We start from the raw sequence: 23,173 nt of genomic DNA on the forward strand, positions 1-23,173 counted from the left end.
ACGCCACCATATTTGCTGTATATATATATATATATATATATATATATATATATATATATATATATATATATATATATATAAATTTACAATGCAAAAATAAGAATAAGCACAAAGACAAATGAGAAAGAAAATATTTCTTGGCAACAAAAGCCTGTTTTAAAAGTGGAGTAGGTCAGGAGGTGTTAACAGATTTGAGCTCTGCTGGATTATTTTGACCTGTTTATGACATTTGCGTGTTGACCCAGATATAGCTGAGTGAAGAAGAAAAAAATGGTGAAAAAACAAAACAAAGTCCATACTACTTCTTTGATTTTAACAGCCTGGTATTCTTGAAAAGATGTCCATGATGCAAAACAGCAAATGTGTTCATTATTGTAAGTCATTCTGCAGTTTAAATCTTAAAGTTTAACCCAGTTCCACCTTGTTTGGTGCATCCAAATATCAATACATGTTCTGTTTTTACCTACACAGAAAAAAGGCACGTTCATAATGCTTCAATTTCAATATTGTAAGACATCTTTGTTCTGTTCTTGTGACTGAATTCTGAAGTCAAGATTTAAGTAACCAGGGAAGAGAAAATCATTTCCCTCAATAAATAATTAATTAGACTGTGCCAGCTAATTGCACACACACCTCAAACACAAACAATAAATTTCCTTGGGAAAATACCGAGATGTAAATTAGTCTGTGCCAGAGAGCTCATTTCACCACTGTCATGTAATCAATACAGAGCAGTATTGTAAATAATTCATATCATATGCAAATCTTATACCAATGTGTTTTGTGACATGCATTATTTGTAGTATACATTCATTTTCATGCATATTAATTAATCACAGAGATGACAATTTGTTTACATGTCTATGCTATTCCAAAAGACACAGAATACAACAGAGGAAAATCTATCAAAATCTATTTTTTACAAACACTGATCATCAGCTAATTGGTAAATATTAGCAATGTACAAAGTGAAAATCATAAATGCTAAAAAAGAAATTGTCTCATTGCAAACTAAAAATGCAATGATTCTGATGGAAGAATGGGTGCACAGCCTGTTTGGATATTATTCCTGTCATGTTTTGTATCTATTAAAGGGTTAGGTCACTCAAAATACAAGATAAAAGTGGTCACAAAAAAGTCCCTGTTACTCTGAATAATCTAAAACACCATTTTAATGTTTTTCAATGTATTAGCCAGAATAACAGGGTCATTTTTTTTTTTTTTTGGAAACACATGTGCTCTTGCCATTTTTCAATGCTTTTGACACCATTAATGCAAATCCTTTGTCATTGTATCGGAGTGGAGGCAGAAATCTCAGAGACAGTTATCTCAAGATCTGTGCAAATAAAACCACAACTATCCGCATGGCTGTACACCACTGGAAGTATGCAATGTGTTTTTTGGGTAAAACGATCGTTTAACAGTATTGAAGGATAAGGCTGCCAATATTTTATGTTTTTATTATATTCAGCAATCCCATTAAAAGACCAAAACTAACAATGTGTGAGTTCATCTCTCAATACTGTTTGACTTCCCTCCTCAGTCTGTGGCTCTCAGCTCAAAGCCTTCTGAAGATGTAAATATTTTAAATCATTTTTAAAATTGGCTAAATCATTTCTAAAAACATGTGGGTACTGTAGTTTTTCTGACAAATGTTACTCAAACAAGACTGAATCGTGTATTTGTTGGCCAATATTTTCAGCACAGTGTAGCCTACAGTATGTGTGATCGACTCAAAATAAACTATTTTAATAACAATGGAGCTCTGTGGCTCAGAGGAATAAACTATATCAGGCTTTGAACACACAGACAATACTTGTTAGTAGGATCAATTCATCGCTGTGGTCTTGTCATGGGATGGGAATATCACCAGACTTTAAACTTTGAAGATAAACATTAGAACCACAGTCCATCATTAACAGTGTAAATCACTGTGATCTTATTTCTCACAGATCCACAGTTGATCCGCAAAACAGCCGTCATCGTTCCATTGTCCCATTTGTCCCGGTCTGTGGACAATTTCTCCACAGTCCTGATTCTTGAAGTTGTTGGGCTGCCCGGGCTGCCAGTACCTGATGTACAAGACGACAAGAGACAGACACTATTTTCTCCTCTCTCTGACACGTCTTACAGCACTCACTTTGTATTTCTCAACTGCTCTGACCTATTGTTTCTGACCCAAACTGTGAAGAAATTATAGCCCAATTTATTATTTTTTTTTTTTTCAGTCTCATTTGCATAGAAATAACTTTATGTAGAGTCCCCATAATCGTGTAATTTTTAAACCGCCCCCGCCACCCCCCTCTGTGTGTTTTGAAATACACATGCAAGATAATGAATTTTGCTGACAGCACTCGGTCTCTGTGGATGCAGTTGTGTAAGGTCTAGTTTGACTTTGTGGTGATTGCATTTTAAGTTGATACACTTACACTGTGGTGACTGGGGTCCCATCCACCCACGTCCATGTCCCCTCTGTACCACTGTCAGTCAGACCAATCCAGGCATTTTGGCCTGATTCTAGTAACCCACTGATGAACGTCTGTGTAAAAGAAAGCGAGGATACAAGTACTGAAATCTGCAAGTGTTTGCTACTGTGACGTCCCTTCCTTTGAATGTCCTTTTGACAAAGTTTGAGTTGGGCTTGGCTTGCTATAGCTGATGTTGTAGTTGCTCACATCTTAACAGATCATTTCTGCTTTTTCAGCATGCTGTTAAACAGTTTCTAATCCATTATTTCTCAAGGACAATACATGTTTTAGTCACACTGGCAGTGACCACTTTGGTGTTAAGTATCCTAACAACTATTGGAGGTATTGGAGGATGAAAATTGGCACAGATATCCTTGGTGCCTAGAGAATTAATCAAAATGACTTTGGGAATCCCTGACTTCTCCTCTAGTGCCACCAGCAGGTCAAAGTTTTCACTTCTCTGTTGAAATATCTATCGATATATCTATCGATATCTACTTGATAGATTGGCACCAAATTTTGTACAAACATTCATAGTTTGTAGACAAGAGGAAGCCACAAAACCTCCACAAAATCCTTCATGGAAAATATAGGTTTTGTAGAAAAAATGTATGTATGTACGATTCTTTCATTTGACTTTATTACATACCTAATATCTAATAAAACAGCCGTGGCCAGAATGGTCTAAACTCTGTTTCTTCTAAAGAATCAAAATATTTTTTTCTGTCCCGTCAAGTTTCAAATTGACAAGCTGCTTAAATTTAATAATATTTGCAGTAATGGCATCAAGTGTATCCATATACTGAGAGCACCTCTAATCGTTAAAAATATGTTAATACAGAGGAATAATGTATGTTTTGTAGGCTAACTGTAGCTCTCTCTCTCTCTCACCTGTTCATTCCTGTTGTCTACAACGGCCAGATCTGCTCCCATGGAAATGCAGGCTTGTCTGCTTTCAGTCCAGTTTTTTTTCAGGCTTGAAACAAAGTAACAGCTGATGTCAGACTTCCGCCAGCCTTTCGGACAGAGCATGTCTGCAAATTGAAAAGATGGGAGAGGGACAAAATATCAAAAACAGGCTAAGAAGACAAATACAATAAATGAATGAAAGCTTTTAGAAAAAGTCCAATCATTTTTAAAAAAAAAATGATAATTCTTACCTCTTACTTTGAGAGTCATCTTGTCAATATTCTTCTGTAACTGATCTCTACGTGTTTCCAAGCTGTTAAAATTGGTCTGTAATTGCACATTTTCCCTCTGCACAGTATTATAACTGGTTTGCAACTGGTCTTTGTCTTTCCATAGTGAATTGTAGCTGATCTGAAGCAGATCATCCTTTGAACTGATCATACTGTAGTTTCTTTCCAACTGGTCCTTTTCCCTCTTCACTGAAGAGTAATTGCTCTGCAACTGGTCCCTCTCGTTTTTCAGATTGTTGAAACGGGCATTGAACTCACCTCTTTCAGCAGTCAAAGCTGTTTTATTGGTTAAAAGCTGTTCTCTCTCTTTAGCCAGAGAATTATAACTGGTCTGCAACTGGTCCCTGTCCCTCTTCAGTAAAGAGTAGTTGCTCTGTAAATGATCGCTGTTTGCCATCAGTGTACTCACACGGGTCTGTAACACATCTTTTTCTCTTTGCAGGATACTGTAATTGATCTCTAGCTGGTCTTTACTTGCTGTCAGCTTAATGTGTTTGGTCTGTAGCCCCTCATGTTTCCTCTGCATTGCATCATAGCTTGTCTTTAATTGATTGCTGCGTTGTTTTAAGGTCTCGTAACTTGCTTGTATCTGGTCTCTCTCGTTTTTCAGATTGTTGAAACTGGCCTTGAACTCATCTCTTTCAGTCGTCAAAGCCGTATTACTGGTGAGAAGCTCTTCTCTCTCTTCAGCCAGAGAATTATAACTGGTCTGCAACTGGTCTTTGTCTTTAGTCAGGTTACTCAGTCTGGCCTCTAACTTTTTTCCCTCCGCAGTTAAAGCATCATAATTGCTCTGGAGTTGGTCTCTCTCTGTGGTCAGGGTGCTGTTATCAGTTTGGTCCTTCTCTTGAGTCAGAGTGTTGTAATTTTCCTGCAGTGGGTCTGCTGTTGCAGCATGGATGATTGTCTCATCTGTGAAATAGAAAAAAAGTGCTCCAAAATACTGACAATATTTACTTATATTATTAGATTTGGGTTTTAAAAAAAATGCCTCCAATACTAGCTGCATCTAATCGGAGATGTATTTTTGAAGGTTTCACAAAAATGAAGTGACATGAAGCCAAGTGACAATTGGTTAAATAAACATTAATTTTTTGGTGACGACAAACAAATCACTTACAGTAGATAATCTGTCCTATATTACCAGCCAACAGGAGAGCACACAGTAACCCAAGACACAAAGTACCACATCTGGACGGCTGCTTTCTTCTTTGGAAATCCACTAAATCAAAAATAATAAAGACAATTCTCACATCAAAAGTAGATCATAGGATATGTTCCCCTCCAAACCAGATCAATTCTCTGTTATTAGTAGCTGTTCACCACATTAAAGCAATAAGTGTCGGGCATTGGTTCATTAAGTAATGAGAGTACAGACATCAAAATACAGGAATCTCTTTGTCCCTACAGGTAAACTCATAGAAAACCAAATGTAAAAGCTTTCATGAATTGTCAACAGATCAGTGCATTTGGCATTTATATGAAAAAGTTTAAAATTATTGCTTTAAAATGTAAGTAGACCAATAAGTCAGTTTCTCAATAAAGACTATGTGGATTATGCTTTTCATTTGTTGTTAACCTTCTGTCTGTGTGTGTGTTTTCAGAGTGATACTGTACCTCGGGTGATGAGGCCTTCCATTGTGAGGCTCTTATTTATATACAAGTTGTCATCGATTTCCATTGAATCCATTCTTATAACGATTTTATCATTTTTCCTGTTCAGAGGAGACATTTGTAGATGTTTGTAAAGCCATAATCAGTCTTCTTCTCAGTATTTTTATGTTTCAATCAATTATCTTTGACGAGTTAATTGAACTTCACTAGATTTTTATTTTTTACTGGTTCTTATTCTCATAATTATTTGCAAGGATTAAGCCAAAATCTGTCAAAGTCTAATTTGTGGTTTGCCTTTGGAGCATACACAAAGTTAAGTTTGTTTGAGGAATGAAAGTACTGGTATTTTAGTTTTAATGAGTTCATTTAAATTTACTTGAATAAAAATATATACAGGTACTGTATGTAATACAAAATTGTGATAAAGTGAATTAGAGTTCAAAATATTTACATGTATGTCAACCCATTCAATAATCTAAGTGTGAAATAGACTGAAGAAAATCTGTTCTTACCTTGGATCTGAGTAGATGAAAGTTTCAGTATAACTGCGTTCACATAAAGAAACTCAAACCAAGTTATAACAAGCACATAAAACCATCCAAACAGGATGTTCCTATGTCCTGTGTCATCAAATGTTGGACTTAAACCTAAGCTCTGATTGGTCTTCTTAAACTTAAAAAAGTACTGTACTGTCCACATTCTCAGTTTATATTTCAGGTCATTTTCGGTCAAAATGAGTTCAATTATCTGATTTTTTTTCCCTTTGTCTCACTGTTCTTTTGCTCTCAGGCTCCAGACTTTTATCTTCTCTGGTTTCTCTTCCCTTTTCCCACAGATTAACTTCCCATTGAGGTCAAATGAGTGACCAAGAGACATGGAAACACATATTCCAAATTTTTCAAAAAAATGCAAACTCAGCATAGTGTACAGACAAACACCATCTCAAGCACCTACAGTATACTATCAAGGCAATTATATCCGAAGAGCATAATTAAAATCAATATTTATTAATAATAAAATAATAATAAAATCACTTTTATTTTTGAATCATTCACTGATGAGTTTTCTTTCCTGCTACCTGGAGCATAAGAATGGCAATGTCACTCAAATGCTAAATATCTCAACTCCTAGCTGTCCAAATTGCCATTAACTTTAGTGTGGATATTTGTCTCCAGAGGATTATTCCCACAGATATTGGTGACCTCATGACATTTCAGCTAATGACACCATCAGGTCAAAATTTTCCTTTTGGTTCATGGCAAATTATTTTGAAATTTGCCTCCATGAAACTGTCTTTGGATATTCATGAATCAAAATCTTTCTGACGCCCTCTTGGTCTTTCTTCTAGCTTCAACCATCAGGCCAGATTCCATGTGGACACTGCATGAACTTCCTCAAGCACCACCCTCAGGGCAAAACATCAAATACTGTACTGAGTGATACTGAATACAAGAATAAAGAAAAAAGATGCTGTAGTTATTAATGGTCCTCAGAGGATGAATCCTAATGTTTTTTGTGACCACTGACCTTTCCTTTACTGCCACCATCAAGATAAAATATTACTTTAAATAAAGAAATGTCAAAAAAAATAATGGACTGACTATGGAATTTTCCTGAGCACATTCATTCTCCCAAAGAGATAAAAACTCTAGATGTTTTTTTTCCTCTAGCCCCTTCATCATTATAAACTTTAACATTTTAGCTCTAGCAAAAAGACTTTATTTACATACTGTTGACCTCTTTTGATTTAAGTCTGAAAGTTTTTCTTTCTGTTCTTCATCAAAACATCTATGTTTGAAAGATGCAAGCGACGGTTTCTTTTAAAGGAATAGTTCATCATTTTGGGAAACATACTTCTTCATCTTTTTGTCGAGAGTTAGATGAGAGAATTGACACCACTCTCATGTCTGTACCATAAATATGAAGCCAATTATCTCAGTTTAGCATTAAGACTGAAAACAGCTAGCCTGGCTCTTTCAAAAGGTAGCAGATCTATCTACCAGTACCTCTAATTAACTTCACTAATTAACATGTTATGTTTCATTTATATAATCCATAAAAAAAAAGAAAAAAGAGACGTGTAAAAACAACACGTTAAGGTTTAATGGGGGTTTATGTGCAGGACTATTTCTTAGTGGGGTGCAGGTGTTTCCACAAGACTCCAGGCTAGCCGTTTCCCCCTGTTTCTAGTCTTTATGCTGAGCTAATCTAAGTGGCTGCTTGCTGTAGCCTTGCATGTAACTGACAGATATGGGAGTGGCAACAATCTCTTCATCTAACTCTCAAACAGAATTCAATTTCCCAACATGTCCCAAAACTATTCCTTTAACTTTCATCTAATTTATCTGAACAGTTTACAAGTCATAACACTGCTGGGGGACACTCTGGATGCTTTATTGAACACAAGCCATTTGTAAGCTATCTGCACTTCCTCAGCATGAATACATTTTTTGACACAGCTGCAGCACAGACATCAGCTTTGTGGCAGCTGTAACAAAAAGCTGGAAAAATATGCAGAGAAACATGACTGCAAAAATGTGTCATTTGTCAAAATTTCCATAATGACAGAAAACGTTGTCAAGTTGACATGTGCCAGACCTCCAAGCAGTTGATGTTTTGATTTTCCTCACTGCTGCATTAGACATCAGGGGAAGACAGGCTGTCAGGGCAGCTGCTGTGCTGCAAGTATTGATCCCTCCATCCATGCGGAGCACTTAGCGCCATCTCTTAACCGTTGTAGAATAAACTGAGAGTGTTTCTGCAGCTCCGCCAGACTGAAGTGTTTGAACTGCGGCAGAGAGATTAGATAGTGCTGAGCACTGAATTAAGCCTCTGTTGTGCTTGAGTTCAGGTCTGTAGCTACATATAGCCTACAGTACCATAAAAGTATCTCTGCGCTTTGTCAGAAAGATTAACTCACAGTATTGTTGCAAGTTGGAAGCATAATAGAGCCAACAGAGATAAGCAGAAAGAAAGAGGTTCTCTATTTTGTATGTTGAAGCAAATTGTTACTTCAAGAGTGAATAAAAGGTAACTGAACTTGTTCAAGAGTTTGTAACATGCTACCATAGAGTAAACTTTATAACTTAGGTTTTTGATTCCTTTAAGGAAAACTTTCCTACCTCCAGCGAGAAAAAAATCTTGTTCAGTTGATATTTTTTACTCTCTTTTAGATTATGTAGAAACCCTGTACAAGCATGTACTGGAATCTGTACGGTGAACACTTGACAATGTCAACATTTCCTCTGTTTTGAATGTTGAATCACATCATTATAATGTTATACATGCTAACTGGATGGACTTCACTAACAGCAATTTTTTGTATTATTTTATGTCAACGTTAACTGTTATGCTAACAGCGTGTCAGCAGGTCCATTGGGTCACCACTTTGATCCAGACAAAAATATCTAAAAGACTACTTTTAATGCTTGCTCTATTTATTCAGATTTTCTCTCTCCTTCTCTTTTCCTTTCCCCACTTCCAACTCAATCAGGACATTCACACTTTTCAGTTCAACCGATCAGATTTTGCCATAACCTCTTGTCGCTGTCAAATGTTAAAATCAGTTTCTTTCTCTTCTGCCGTCAGCTGTGATATCAGTGTCAGATCAGTGCAACCCACCTTCACTCCATTCACCTCCAGTTTCATCAGAACCACATCTTCAGTTACTGTTCTTCACCCCTTCACCAGCAGCAGGCTCGAGATGTCATCGGGAGAATATTTCTGCAAGGCATATAGCATGACTAAATATGACAATTTAAACTGAAGACGTCACAATGAGGTCTAAGAGCAAAACTCCTCAAAAACTGTATCTCTACAACTTGTCCTGTTGTGCGCACTATATCCAATTAATTTAATTACTGAATCTTCTCTTTCATTTACTTCTCTCCTGAGAAAAAATTTGGGCACCCTTGTCATTGTGTTGATTTGAACACCTGTAACTACTTAGAACTGATTAATTGGAACACAAAATTGGTTAGGTGAGATCATTAAGCCTTGAACTTCATAGCCAGGTGCATCAAATCATGAGAAAAGGTATTTAAGGTGACCAATTGTAAGTTGTTCTTCTCTTTGACTCTCCTCTGAAGAGAGGCAACATGGGGGCATCAAAACAACTCTCAAATGACCTGAAAACAAAGATTGTTCAACATTATGGTTTAGGGGAAGGCTACAAAAAGCTATCTCAGTGATTTCAGCTGTCAGTTTCCACTGTGAGGAACATAGTGAGGAAATAGAAGACCGCAGGCACGGTTCTTGTTAAGGCCAGAAGTGGCAGGCCAGGAAAAATATCGGAAAGGCAAAGGCGAAGGATGGTGAGAATGGTCAAAGACAACCCACAGACCACCTCCAAAGACCTACAACATCATTTTGCTGCAGTCACTGTCACTGTGCATCGTTCAACAATTCAGCGCACTTTGCACAGGGAGAAGCTGTATGGGAGAGTGATGCGGACGAGGCCTTTTCTGCACACACGCCACAAAGTCGCTTGAGGTATGCAAAAGCACATTTGGACAAGCCAGCTTCATTTTGGAATAAGGTCCTGTGGACTGATGAAACAAAGAAATTGAGTTATTTGGTCATAACAAGGGGCATTATGGATGGCGGCGAAAGAACATGGCATTCCAAGAAAAACACTTACTACCCACAGTAAAATTTGGTGGAGGTTCCATCATGCTGTGGGGCTGTGTGGCCAGTGCTGGTACTGGGAATCTTGTTAAAGTTGAGGGTTGCATGGATTCCACTCAATATCAGCAGATTCTTGAGAATAATGTTCAAGAGTCAGTCACAAAGTTGAAGTTACGCCGGGGCTGGATATTTCAACAAGACAACGACCCAAAACACTGCTCAAAATCTACTCAGGCATTCATGCAGAGGAACAAGTACAATGTGCTGGAGTGGCCATCCCAGTCCCCAGACCTGAATATCATTGAAAATCTGTGGGATGATTTGAAGCACGCTGTCCATGCTCAGCAACCATCAAACCTAAGTGAACTGGAGATGTTTTGTAAGGAGGAATGGTCCAAAATACCTTCATCCAGAATCCAGACACTCATTAGAGGCTATAGGAAGCGTCTAGACGCTGTCATTTTTGCAAAAGGAGACTTGACTAAATATTGATGTGATTTTTCTGTTGGGGTGCCCAAATTTATGCACCTGTCTAATTTTGTTTTGATGCATATTGCACATTTTCTGTTAATCCAATAAACCTCATTTCACTACTGAAATAATGCTGTGTCCATCAATTATTTGATTGATCAAAATGAAATTGCTGATCCAAACACCCAATGATTTATAAATGAAAATAATGGAAATTGTCAGGGGTGCCTAAACTTTTTCATACCACTGTACCTGCCATCATCAAGTTGAAATCTAGAATGAGTTCAATACTTTGGTTTTTGACAAAAATCAGCCTCAGCTTTACTTTGTGTTTAGTCATACATTGAAAATAACAGTCTAGTCATTGTAATTGTTTTGGCATTGTTTCTTTCATTGTAAATTCATTGTGTGTGATCCCATATGCTGACATTTTAGCCAAATCTCTCTTATCCAAAGGAACTTTTAGGTTAAATTAAGTAAAAATGCAAATTAATTGAAATACAAAATGTTACCATGTATATAAACTTTACATGGATAAACACTCACTGAACACTTCCTTAGGTACACCTGTGCAATCTAATGCAATCCAATACAACAGCTCCACCATAAATTCTACTTTTACAAAGTTTATACATTTTCAGTTTTTATTGACATTGTCAGAAAGGTGATAATTCTACTGTATGTTGATTATTGAGGTCATAGTGGGTGGTGGTGGTGTACTGAGATACATTATACTGAATGGTGTTCCTAATATTTTGTCCACTCCATTAAACATACATGAGGGGGGCAAAATATTAGGAACACCTTTCAATATAATATACTACCGTACAACACCACTCAATCTTTTTAAGACTTTTGGCCGAGACAGCAGAATCAGTGACGTATGTAAAGGTTGCAAACAAATAAAACACCACTATGTGCCAAAGCATCTGTAAAATAACATCACATAAAAGTTAAGTGCAAAGTCAAAATGGAGCCTATAAGCCTTCAAACGGCAGCGGTCCAACTCACTGGCAGACTATACAGATCTTGGCAAAATGACAAATAAACTGCTCCATATTGAGTGTGCCTTAAAATCCTTCATAGTCACAATTCATAATCATACCTCATACTGTGGGAAATGGAATATTTGAACAGCTTAAATATAACAGGCCTACAAGCTCACTTTAGATGTGAGGCAAAGCATCACTCACATGCAGAATAAATCATCACGGGATCTATAGGAGGAAATATAGGAGTTTATTAGCAAACACAGACACGTAGCAACTCCACATGTGCACCAATATGCTGTGATTCATGCAGACACAAGCAAAAAAATTTGCAAGTGTCAATCATCCTTCATGTTAGGAAAATCACAGATGGGAAAAACTTTTACCCTGTTTTCACACAAGCTCGCCTGCTTTTATCGGGTGAGAATCAGAAAGCAAACACACACACACACACACTTCTCTGTGGGAATATTCAGGTCACTCCCATGCTGCTGAAAGAGGAATATCTTTGGCAGCTGTCTGACGAGACCTACACTTGACCGAATGTTCACATCAAAACCCTGTGAATCATTCATATGCAAAGTCTTTAAATGCTACATTTGCAAATGGTTGTATGATATTTTTTTTAGCACTTTACACAAGTTAAGTTGATACAATAGAGGACACTTGTACATCATGAATAAATGATGAAAATTTGATCAAAGGGACAAAAAATTATGTGAGCTGTTTTTGTTCATGCATTTTTTTTTTTTAAAGCTGAAAAGAAATTCCCTTTCAGCTTCCTTTTTTGTGAAGTGGAAAACAACATAATATTAAACTAATTTAAGAAAGATTTTTTTCATTTTCAAAGAGGAAATAGAGTTATAACCCTGCCAGCAACCTTGCAATATTGTGCCCTTTTAGCAAAATAAACCTGCAATTTTAAGTTTTCTATGTGTTTCACACCCCTTAGTTTAGTTGGATTTAGTTATTTCATCTTCCTGGGAACCATGCAGAAAAAATGTAATTCACAATTAGCTTATGAGACACTAGTAAGACATAAATAAACTCAATTCAATGTATACATACAGTAAAAACAACTAAGTACTATAACACAACCAAGTTCATTACAATGCACAACCTTAAACAAAAACCAAATACAGGTAAATGGAAACAAACTGAAAGCTGGATATGCCAATTGCATTAAATAAAAATAAATACATTAAATCACAATTAATGAAATTCCACTAAATGTGAATATAACAGGCAACATTAGGGGAGGAAACTATGGGTATTCAGTTGTGTAATCCTACAACAAATGCATCTTTATTTGTTAGGTGAGACCAGAAGAAAATCATCGTAGCTGTGACCTGTCGAGTTTATAATGAAACTATCATTTTGTACAGTAGTTGCACAAGCACAAGGAAGTCACAGTGAAGACAGCAGTGAAGGAAACCGGTGAGAACAGGCAGTAAAGAACAGGAGCCTGAGGTCATCTGAGGCCGAGCAGCAACGCAGAGCTGCTTGTTTACTACGAGACTACAAAGACGATAATCAGTGTGCTTCATTCTCTATTTCTTTCTTTTTCATAAGCGGAGAAGAACATTAAATGGTGATTTATAAGAGCTAACAGAAAGAGAGATGGAGATATAATCAACAAAAACAGAGAAAGGACAATGGTTTACATTCAGAACATAGCACATTTCAACAAAACAAGCCACAGAAAGAAACAATAAAAAAATAATAAAAATCAGAATGTATTGTGTAAGATAGGTTGGGGTTAAGTTTTTAAAGTGTGTTTTTACACACATGCAGGCCTATGAGCGTACGTGGATGAGTTTAAACCCTCATGTCCACCAGACGCAGCTGTGACACGATGACGTTACATCACAGTTCAATGTCCTCTGAAAGAAACAGCATCTTCAACCAGTCTGTTCCTCAGCAGCCTGATTTTATGTTGTTCTGCTTTAGTGGATATTTAGAGTAGAGCAACACTAAAGTGTAACCCCAAAGATATTATTACTATCCACCAATCAAACCCTGTGAAATTGTCGCGGTATTTAAGGAAAATCACACAATTTTACATTTTAATTGTTCATTTAACTGTTTGATTATACTTTATGTGCATTTTGCAAAGCTGCAACGCTTTCTCTACACTGCCAGGTATGTCATTCTTGCAGAGAAAAAATCCCTTTTATTGTTAAGTTGTGACATTTTAAGATATTTAGACTAAAAGAAATATCAGAATCTGCCCTGAAACAACACATATGTAATATATAACATATGTGTGTAATTGTAGAATGTGAACTCCTCTCCTTAAACAACCATATTTCCAGAAATGTTAAGGACATGACCTTGGTGTCCTCAATGATAGTCAGGGCCCTGGTGCTACTGTAATTTGCAACCAACATCTCCCTGAAATGAGAGGACAGTGGTGTACGCCATAAATCCATCTAAGCACTCAATTTGTTTTCTTGATTTCTGAAAAACAGCATATTTGCAAGTTCAAATAATATACTATCAGACTGAAGATTTGCTGAACCGTATTATGCTTGTGAAGAACTGTATTTGATACAAGTCTGCCTCAGATCACTGTAGAAATAGCGGTGTGTGGACAGAAAAAAAACCTCTCACACTCAACAAATGAAAGTGCTCAAGTGGAACCTGAGAAGGAAGAATGGTGCACTTTTAGATGACTGAACAATAACCTCTGCTCGCATTGCCTCCAGGCAGAAGGACCTGGCGTACGATTACAACTCTTAAAAAATACACAAAGAAGAAGCAGATATAGGGGTGTGTTTTCTGTCTCACCACTGCAGGTGTTACCTGCAGTGCAGCGAGCAGCTGAATGTCTGATTCAGCCGTCACGTTGCTGCACCGGCTGCCGTTACACGCTGCTCGCTCCGGGTCTCTGGGACCACACAGCCTTGTTTACCACATTCCTCTGGCAGCAAGGCCAGGTTTGATTGACACCTGTGGCCAGTGAGTCACAGGTACAGGCCCGGTCTCAACCCCCCAAACCCCACTAGAAACCACCAGCAGCCAGCTGCCCTCACAAAGACAGCCTCTGAGGGCAGTAAGCTAATCTGACAGCTAACTATCCAACCTTTTGGCCTCAGACCTCCCTGTTCTCCCTTCCATCATCCACTCCTCTCCTCTTTTGCTTTCCCTCCTCTTTTGCTCTCTTCTCTCATCTCCTATTTCTTTATCTGTCCTCCTCACCTCTCCTCTCCTCCTTTGCTCCCACACAAAGCACACAAGGCTCACACATTTGTATTTACTGCATATCTACCCACAGCAGCTTTAATAGACTACATTCATTCCCTGAGTCCATCTCATCACCCTGTTCAGTGATGAGATTTCTTCTTTCCACTTAATCCAAAATAGCCTCTTAAAGAACTGACAACCAGCAAGGTTATCTAATTTGGACATACACATTTTTTCATCCTTACAAAGACATTAAGTTGTCATATAAGTTCAAGTTCAAAGTCATAGATTAGCAACCATAACTTAGCACAGGTCTGTCAAGCTTGATTTCTCAGCACACAGAAGCAGTGTGCATAGGGAGTGATACTTGCTAGGCCCATACAAAGAGTTTGATATCTTTTTCACCTCTTGTCTTAAGTATAGATCGAAATGTTGCAAACTAATAATATTCCAGCAGTGAGTTAGACAGTGTGTGGGAGCTTTTCTCATTTCTATTCAAAACTACACTACAAAACCACAAGAGCAAAAGTGTAAGGAATGAATTAAGCTCTATCTTTATCTGGTTCAACGTCAGGCTCAAACATAAGCCTGCCAACTATTACCTTCAGTACAGCTGTAACATAATGTTACTCCCAAGGGAGTTAGCATATCATTAAAGGTAACATATCATACGGTAGCATTCAGGACCTACTGCATGTAAGAGTTTAGAGTAACATTACTAATTCTGTCCTGCTCTTTAGTGTGTCAGCGGAAGTTTACAGTCCAGCAACTCTTGCCAAATGCCCGAGATAGCGTTACGTTATCCAAACACAATAGTTCTAAATAACCTCTGTGTGACCTGTCCAAGTATGTGTGTCCACAGTAAGCATCTGAACAAGGTATAGCCTCAGATTTTTAGCATGACATCATGTATGTAGCCATCAAAGTCATACTTAAGGTTTTTAAATGACTCAGCTTGCTAGCTAGAGCTGACAAATCTTCCAATGACAGTCACTGCAGTGGGCCAAATTAATGGTGGGCGGTTAAAAAATGAGAAGCTGCTTTTGTCTAACCTCCGTCTGAAATCTGTAAACTGCCATTATCATCACAAACTCAACAGGCATAGCAACAGGAACTAAAGGGAGCAGGGATCAGTTAAAAAGAAAGGAATAGGCTGTCAAAAGGGATAAAAATATAGATATTTTAGAACATTATGAAGGCACAAAGGACATCCAAGTCCCAAATTATAAATAATAGTCTTTTGAGGTGTGCTCAGCGGTGGGAGAACTATTCAGATCCATGAATAAAAGTATAGCACCACAAAGGGTAGAATGCTCCATTACAAGTTAATTGTTGTTGTGCACAACATGCAGGATTTTGAGTCACACATGTACACATAGAGGTAGGCGAGGAATGGCGAGTCAGCACCACTTAGTCAACACTCATCTGTCCACCGCCCTCATCATCAAGAGGGAGGGTGGAGGGTGCAGGTGGAGAGGGGGGGTTGGTTGGGTGATGCAGGTGACCTGTCTCCCCACACGGTCCATCAATTCTCTGACACACACTGTGAGGCCTCAGGGGGATCAAACACAAAGAGCCGGCTTGTCAACGAGGCCACTGTTCCCAAGATTCTGATCATGTTTTTGTGTAAACACCCTGAAAGCCTCTCCTTTAATTATATAAAAAAAAAGCCTGAGATTAGTGCGCTGACAGTTACCTCAATGGAGCTAACTGTGAGTCATTTCATAGAGCAGCTGAGTTGAAAATGACTGTGTTGACTTGCAGCCCAAATGCGTCCATTATAACAGCTCTGAACTGGTCCCAGCAATGGAGGAAAAATCTGGCAGAGATGTTAGAAAATGAATGAGACTCAAACAATGATCCGCATTATGTTACATTATGGCCAAGTGAAGAAAAATACCACACCTTTGGTTTATTTAAGCACCAGGCCAGGGCTTTATTTTATCAATGAAACTCAAACTGTTTGTCCAAGTGGGGATGGTAAAGCTTGATTAGATTAGAAATGCGTTAATCATTACAAAGATTTTAAAGGAGCAGTGTGTAAGATATGGAATGGAAATGGAATAAAATATTCATAAGTATGTTTTAATCAGATTATAATCGCTTGAACATAAGAATTGTTGTGTTTTCATTACCTTAGAATGAGCCTTTTATATCTACATAGGGAGCGGGTCCTCTTACATGGAGCCCACCATGTTGCATGTTTCTACAGTAGCCCACAACGGACAAACCAAACACTGGCTCTAGAGAGGGCCTTTCGCATTTTTTGCAAGTTTCACAACAATCGTAGGTTCTCCTTCACACTTGCAAGGGGAGGGGGGGGTGAGGGTCACCGCTAGATGCCACTGAATCCTACACACTGGTCATTTAAAGATGGCCCTTAAAGTCCCTTAAGCTCTTGGAGTAGCATCTGTGTTCCTGGTACTGGGAACAAGTGGTCACAGTTACTGTAGTTTAAATCAAAAGAGGAATAAACCAGATTTACTTTCAGTTGATTTTAGTGTCCATTTTCACAGCCTCCAACACTCCACCCTCCACTTCCTTTGAATTATGGTGGCCTGGAGTTGACAGACAAACAATAAAACACATATTTCTCAGAGGACACACTGCTAAGTTTCCTATTAGAAGAGAGAGAAGTGAAAACATATGTAAATAGTAATACTAGTTTGTTTTTTGTGTTTTTGGTCGGAGAACTAGACTTTTTAAGACCTTGATGACTTGTTCTCTTCTTCCATTGCTGAGAGGTTGAAAAGGCAAAAGTAGAGATTAGAAATCTGCCAGTCAGAGGATTTTCAAAAAATGCTTCACATTTGTTAGAAGTCAGGGATTGAGTCTTGGGAGCTCCAAATATTCAGCCTGATATTTATTAACTGAATTGTCAATTCTTTTCACTTCATTATTCAGTCTGACAGTGTGTTTATGTTAGCAGATTTCTGTTTGGGAAGAGGCCAGTATTCTGTTTTGTTTTGCTCCAACTAAGTGAGATATTTGTCCCTCTGATGTCATTTTTGGCACATAAGCTCCTGTAGCAGATGGAGCCGTTAACTTTTTCAGAAATAAAAATTATGCAGATTCAGGTTAGTCTTATGACAACCTGTACAGCTGCTTTGATCTCGGGTCACTAGTTTTATTGCACAGGAAGATACCATTCTCAATCCTGCCTACAAAACTTCGGCTGGTCGATTGTTTCTCCGACAGATTTGTTTGGAAGTGCATGTGTAAGAGCGTGTGGTGATGCAATATAGTTTTCTGCCACCAGTTTCAGGTACAATGAAGTATAGTGGGTGGTCATAATGTGCCAGAAAGTTTAGCAATGTGCCATCAAAACCCAGGGAAGGAGAAGACTGCAAGTGAGAAAAGATGGATGTAAATAATAAAAGTTTCAAAATACTTTAAAAATCTGTTTTGCAAATGTTTTATGATGGAGAAAATGCATTCAACATGTTTGTCAGGCTGCAAGAACACACACAATGCATTTTGGTATCAAACACTGAAATTAAGTTTATTTTCAAGAGAACTTCACTGAAAAAAATATGAGAATTGGGTACTGATTCAGAGACGTGGAACCAGGCTACCAAGTTTTGGCAAAGTAATTGTTGAGTCAACAACCTCACTTCCCCACTCCCTCCCCATCCCTTTTGGCTCCGACAATAAACAAACCATAATTAACCAAGGTCTGCAAACAATTGTCTTTGAACCATCAAAAAAAAAAAATCTATAGAATTGATTAAAATGTTTTATACCATGGCCACAAAATAAAACCCCTTTCTGATTGGCTGTCAAGAGTCTAATCATTTATCAAGACACATCAAACTGTAGAAACTGCTCAACAGTTTAACCCATGCACTAAATCAATGTGCACAGTCTATTAAACTGCGAGTAACCATAGCAACAATGCAGATGCATCATGCTACATTGCAGTTAACTCTCAATTAGGTTTCCTTTGACTTACAAATTACAAGTGAAGCCAATGTGTTTAGAAGAAACTAATGTAAATATAATTAAGTTTGATTTTCCCACATAGTTTTACAGTGTGCAAAAAAATTATACTGTTCAGACCATAAAGCACATCTGAAAAAAGTATGTTTGTTAGAAATGGAGAAAGAATGCAGATTTCCGCTATTTTGCAATGTATCTCTGAAAAATGAATAAATACTCAACTCATAAACTTGTAAAAGACTATGTAAACCTTCTATTCAAGAGAAAAATAACAAAAAACAGAAGTAATAAACACGCTTTTTTGTGGTATGCACATATTCAGAGCTCTGAGACAGCCCCGGTCACAGATCATTTGCTTGGTTGACAATACAAACCCAAGTCCATCATAACAAGTTTGATAAAATGCCCGAGTTTGTGTACAACGAAACACATGATCCACGTTCTGACACAGCAGGCATCAGGGCAGATATGATAAACACAGCATTTCCCTCTGACTGGGATTTTTTTTTTTTTTGTCGAAACAGCAATCTCAACAGCAGCAGAGTGGAACCGGTGTGCATTATCCAGTCTGATGAAAGCTGAGATATGGTATGAGCATGGGCAGTTTGTGTGGAGTGATTCCATTTCCTTGCACATACTGTATAGTCATTTATGCTAAAGGCAACCACATGTAACACCTGAAATATGATCTTGGAAAGGCTGTCAAAATGGCAATATCAGAACCAGTATTCATTTTCCACTCCGATAAAAATTAAGATATAGTTCTACATGTTAAGGCATTTTTAGGACATGTACATTCTAGACTTCACGCTTATGAAATACAATAGCTTAACATGGTTATTACTGCTGTATGAAACTGCTGACAAAAGAAGTATGATAAACCTGTGTCAGTGAAGCGTGGGGACGAATCTGAGACCGGCTGGTTCTTAGAAAAGACAGATGAAATATGAGATAAACGCTCAGCGTAAAACGACCCTTCCACCCTGATCACAAAGATACTGTATGAGCAATGCTTGTGTTGGAGGAGATATCATCGGTTTTGTGTTTGCACAGTGATACCTAATACTGCTTTGTAGAGAGGACATCTATCCTCAGGAATGCAGGAGCGATAAAACTGGATTTATGGCAAGTTATGTATGCTGGGGGCACTATAAGACACACATTGTTGAAACTTAATTTACTTTTATTGTTAAAACATACAGTATGACACAGATACAGTATTTCACATATTGTTTGCGCATTTGTACCCAAATGAATTAACAGATCAAGTAACTTGAAGGTGGTATTATGTACAGCCATTTTTTTTTTAGTCTTTTGGGGTGATGCATGGTGGTGGGGAGTGGTGAGAAGGTGCTCAGATGCTTTACATAAAGCAGCACTAATCAATATTTTCACATTAACAATGCATCAAATGCCTATGTATAATATGAAAGGGGTCACTTGTAGTGACAAACCCACAGAGAGTTATCACCCTGCTCTCCCACAGCTCTACCAAGCATTTTAGCGCCTTTCAGCTCATCGTTTTGATTTTACAGCCCACATCTGTACTCTTTTGATTCACTCTCACTGCTCTCATCGACCCCATTTCCAACAGCAGGACGCAGCTGTTTTCAGCAAAGAAGCTCTGATAAACTCACGACTAGCCGGTGAACACAGTTGAGCACTGAGTAGCTAAAGAGGCAGATATTTTCTCAGGAGTTTGTAGAAACCAGACCAGAATTAAAAGGAGAGTGTATATAAACACAAACATCACTCCAAATAAATGCTATTGACTGCTATATGTGTAAATGAAAAACCAATAACTAAGGTGCTCACCGTATCAACTTTATGAAGTGATGATGTGTAAATGTTGTGTTTACAGCTTGTTTCTGCTGCCACCAAGTGGCAAAAAAATCTATTTATACTGCTGACAGTTAGAAATGTTATTTTTGTGTTGTTAAAGCATGAAGTTGGTCCTTCTTACTCCTTCAACTACTTTTTAATGTAATTTCATTGCATTAAAAGGTCCATTCTGACTTGCTTCTTTGTATCACTACTGGAAAAAACTAGTCGTGCAACTTGACTTACAGTGCTTGAGATTGGGCTACCTGAAAACTTGACCTGTCTTGAGACTTTAGACTTCAGACCAATAAATGTAAAAATTATGTGCTGTGGCTTTTTCATGCCAAATGTGTATAAATAATTGATATTGTAGTGGGTATTTGCACACCAGAGTTCCATACAAAAGACTTACAATAATCAGTGTGATTTTGACCATTGTGCTATTGTAATTGGCATACTAGCCATTCAAAGACCAGAAAGGCCTTTTTTTACTTGCAATTTCCCAATGAAGACCTGAGATTGAAGTCTCTAACTTATCTAATTCTGGGTCTAATTCAGATGCATACACTGTAACAGTTGTGTACTATTCTTAAACGAAGCAGAAATTGGTTTACTTGGCTCCATCTAGCCATCGCTTTCTCTCCCAGTTAAACAAACCTGGGTCTGGAAACACCAGAATGATTTTAGGTCTTTCACTGCCTGCTTTTTTTGGCACCAAGCTCCGTGAAATACTACTACGAAATTATTGGTTCACATGTTACACTATATAAAGCTACATGTGTCATGAAATTATTAAGGTACCCCAACTAATTGTCCTACAACAAGTTACAAATTACTGGTATGGTAATGGAATTATTAACAGTAATCAAAAGCACTTTTAATTTTAAAAAAATAGAAGATTACCAATACAATAAACTTATTGCAGTATTTTAATGGAGCTTGTAACATAACAGATCAACCCTACAGGGAGATACAGCTGACTGGCAACAAGTTTTGAGGTGAATCATTTACTGTGTATTTTTTAGATATGGCGTGTCAATGAAGCATTATTATCAGCCAATCACAATAGCTGTTGTTATGTTAATGAAGCAAAAACAGCATATTCCTTTTGAGGTTGGTGCAACCCTTGTGATTTGTGTGAAAGTAGATGCCTGTTAAAGTCATTTAGTTAAGAGAGCTGCATAAAAACTCATGAGGCCTGGTTTAAGCAGATATAGTTCTTGGCAGATATAGAGATTAACTTTGCGAGAATTAAAATTCCATGTACAGCATGTCTGGGGGTTTGTCCCTATGCCGACAAACACAAACTAAAACAGCAGAAGAGAGAGAGAGAGAGAGAGAGGGCAAAGCTCACAAAGCAGGCTTTTTATTACCCAGAACCCCACTGTCTCCCAGGGAGCACATATTTAATTACAGACATGACAAGGAAGACATGAGGGAGTTCAAATGCAACGAATCCGTCATCCTCCCGCCCCGAGTGGAAATCGCACTCTCACCACACAGCATGCTGTACAGATTAGCTCGGGGTCGGAAATTACAGAACATCTCCCAACCTCAGTGGAACTCTCTGCAGGAGCTTGCCAACTTTCAGGACCAGCTTCCTGCAGTCTAATGAATCTCCCATTTCCCTTTCAAGCTGGCTAAATAGATCTTTCTGTCCGAAGGTCGGTCCTGCCTTATCATACAGGAGATAGACGTTTATTTTGTTCCATACCGAGCATGGTAAATGTGATGTTATAAATAGATTTTATCGTGATTCAACTATTTTTCTAGCAATAGCTCAAGGCCTGAGTCTGAATGTACGTTTTTATTCATACTTGAAAAGTGTATCCCTAAGCACTTCATAGGCAGCAGTGCATTTGATACTGGTGTAACTCAAGAAATGCTTACGATGTTAAACTTTGCTTAATGGGGTGCCTCAGGGATCCATCTGCACCTCTGCTCTCTTTTTCCCCACCGCGACACCATTTATGATATGTGATCGCTGAATCGAGGGACACAAATCAAGGGATCCCCTCTCCCTTGTGGGAGGTAGGCGCTCGCCCGCAGTCAGCACATTTTAACAGAGCTTTTCTTTTTCACATTTTTCATGGATGAACGTAATACTTTCAAAGCTATTATTTTCTGCCTTGACAAACATGAAATCTATCCCCCGGTAATAATAGAACTGCGGGAGGCATTTTAAAGAGGTGGCTCAATGTGCAGTAAAAGATTTACACACTTCTCAGACAGCTTCAGGCTTTTATCTGTGTGTGATACACAGCTCTCACATGGTCACAGAGGATAACATACTTGACTGTACAGAGCTATATGCTTCACATCTGAGAAAATAGATAAGCGCTGCGTAATCTTTTCTGTGTGATGTGTCCGTCTCACAATGTACAGCATGCAGTGATGAAGATCCTGTGCTTAAAGCTGCATTAATCAATATTCTTAAATGGATTTCACATACATAACAATGGATCAAATGACTACTGTATGTGTAATATGAAAGGGGTCACTCGCATGGACAAACCCACAGAGAATTATACTCTTCATTTTCCCCCAGCTCTACAAAGTCTTATGGTATCTTTCAGCTCACTACTTTGGTTTTACATCTGTACTGTTTTGATTCACTCTCATTGCTCTCATCGACCCCTGCAGAAGGCAGCTGTTTCTAGCAAAACAATCTCTGATAAACCCTCTGTATGCTATCTACCCAACACCAAACATCAGACTGTAAAATAGCAACTAGCTGGTGAACATATATGAACATTGAGCAGCTAAAAAAACCAGATATTTTTCTCAGGAGTAGGTTGAACTCAGACCAAATGGGAAAATGCGAGCTAAGATGTTCACTCTATCAATTTTATGAGGTGAT

The 23,173-nt window shown here is 38.0% G+C and overlaps 1 protein-coding gene across 1 annotated transcript; it reads right to left on the minus strand.

The window, feature by feature from the left end:
* Positions 1-302: 302 nt before the first annotated feature.
* Positions 303-6,205, minus strand: LOC137189872 (C-type lectin domain family 4 member M-like). The gene is made up of 7 exons (XM_067599979.1): positions 5,794-6,205; positions 5,285-5,382; positions 4,788-4,889; positions 3,629-4,579; positions 3,360-3,502; positions 2,430-2,539; positions 303-2,072 (listed from the first exon to the last, which is right to left on the minus strand). Exons 2-7 carry the CDS (start codon positions 5,355-5,357, stop codon positions 1,940-1,942), a joined length of 1,512 nt encoding a protein of 503 aa, XP_067456080.1. The 5' UTR covers positions 5,358-5,382; positions 5,794-6,205; the 3' UTR covers positions 303-1,939.
* Positions 6,206-23,173: the final 16,968 nt, after the last annotated feature.

Source organism: Thunnus thynnus, chromosome 9, assembly GCF_963924715.1.
Source record: "Thunnus thynnus chromosome 9, fThuThy2.1, whole genome shotgun sequence".
Classification (NCBI taxonomy): Eukaryota; Metazoa; Chordata; class Actinopteri; order Scombriformes; family Scombridae; genus Thunnus; species Thunnus thynnus.

Bases quoted from the DNA above. Each gene is read 5' to 3' on its own strand.
- LOC137189872 (XM_067599979.1), bottom strand. From the start codon at position 5,357: ATGGATTCAATGGAAATCGATGACAACTTGTATATAAATAAGAGCCTC. The intron at 4,890-5,284 runs GTACAGTATCAC...TTTTTGATTTAG, and splicing joins GGAAGGCCTCATCACCCGAG to TGGATTTCCAAAGAAGAAAG. The intron at 3,503-3,628 runs GTAAGAATTATC...TTCAATTTGCAG, and splicing joins GATGACTCTCAAAGTAAGAG to ACATGCTCTGTCCGAAAGGC.